At 40.2% G+C, this 749-nt stretch overlaps 1 protein-coding gene across 1 annotated transcript in view; it reads left to right on the top strand.

Moving 5' to 3' along the window:
• The first annotated feature begins 433 nt into the window (after positions 1-433).
• The window catches only part of LOC102813751 (pro-neuregulin-3, membrane-bound isoform-like), a 95832-nt gene continuing 95516 nt past the window's right edge, over positions 434-749 (top strand). The window contains exon 1 of the mRNA XM_006872460.1: positions 434-557. Coding sequence (XP_006872522.1) covers positions 434-557 — 124 coding nt within the window. The remainder of the gene's footprint in view (positions 558-749) is intronic.

A 749-nucleotide genomic window follows, 5' to 3' on the forward strand; every position in this document is an offset into this window, starting at 1 on the left:
TATAATTTCATTTGGGCATGGGTTGTCTTTATTAGTTAGTGAGACAGAGATAGTGTACTGTGTCTTAAATCAATCTCTTTTGAGATACAAATGAGATTAAAGACACAAGTCAAAGAAGCAGAGATGGAAGAAGAGGGATGCCAAGTCACATGAAGATCTCCCAGTAGCAAAGTCTCAAAGAGATGAGTACATCCTCCAGACCCCAGAGAGTGAATGACTTTGCCTAGAGCCTATGAGAAAATTAACTTCCATTTTTCAGCCACCCATTTGTGGAATTTTTGTTATCACAGATTTTGATAACTAAATCACAGACGCAAATAGCAGATTGTGTTCCTGGAGTCTGGCCAGGCCACCTGAAATGACCATAAAGATGGGGCCAGGCAAAGAGAGGGGAAAGGCAAGATGAACAATGAGAGGTCTAAGTGACTGAATCATGCATGTTTTCTCTGACTTGGAAACAGATTTTTTCACCATTTTCCTTATGACACTTTGTCCTGTGAAAGGATTTTATGAATACAGACTCACATGGAGGAAATCAGGTTTGGGGGAGACCAAAGGTAAGGGTTGTGGTATAGAATTCATGAATAGGTGGGGTCAGTAGCAGGTGTTCAACTCAGAAAGAAGGAACTGTTTGAAATCTTTGAGAACATGGTGTGAATCACAGGACAGGTGTTAATCCTTAACAGCATTCCAGAATAAGAAATGTTATATTGTATACAGCTGAAGGAGTGGCACTGTAGGATAAAGCA

The sequence above is a fragment of the Chrysochloris asiatica genome, unplaced genomic scaffold, assembly GCF_000296735.1.
Source record: "Chrysochloris asiatica unplaced genomic scaffold, ChrAsi1.0 scaffold00198, whole genome shotgun sequence".
NCBI classification, from domain to species: domain Eukaryota; kingdom Metazoa; phylum Chordata; class Mammalia; order Afrosoricida; family Chrysochloridae; genus Chrysochloris; species Chrysochloris asiatica.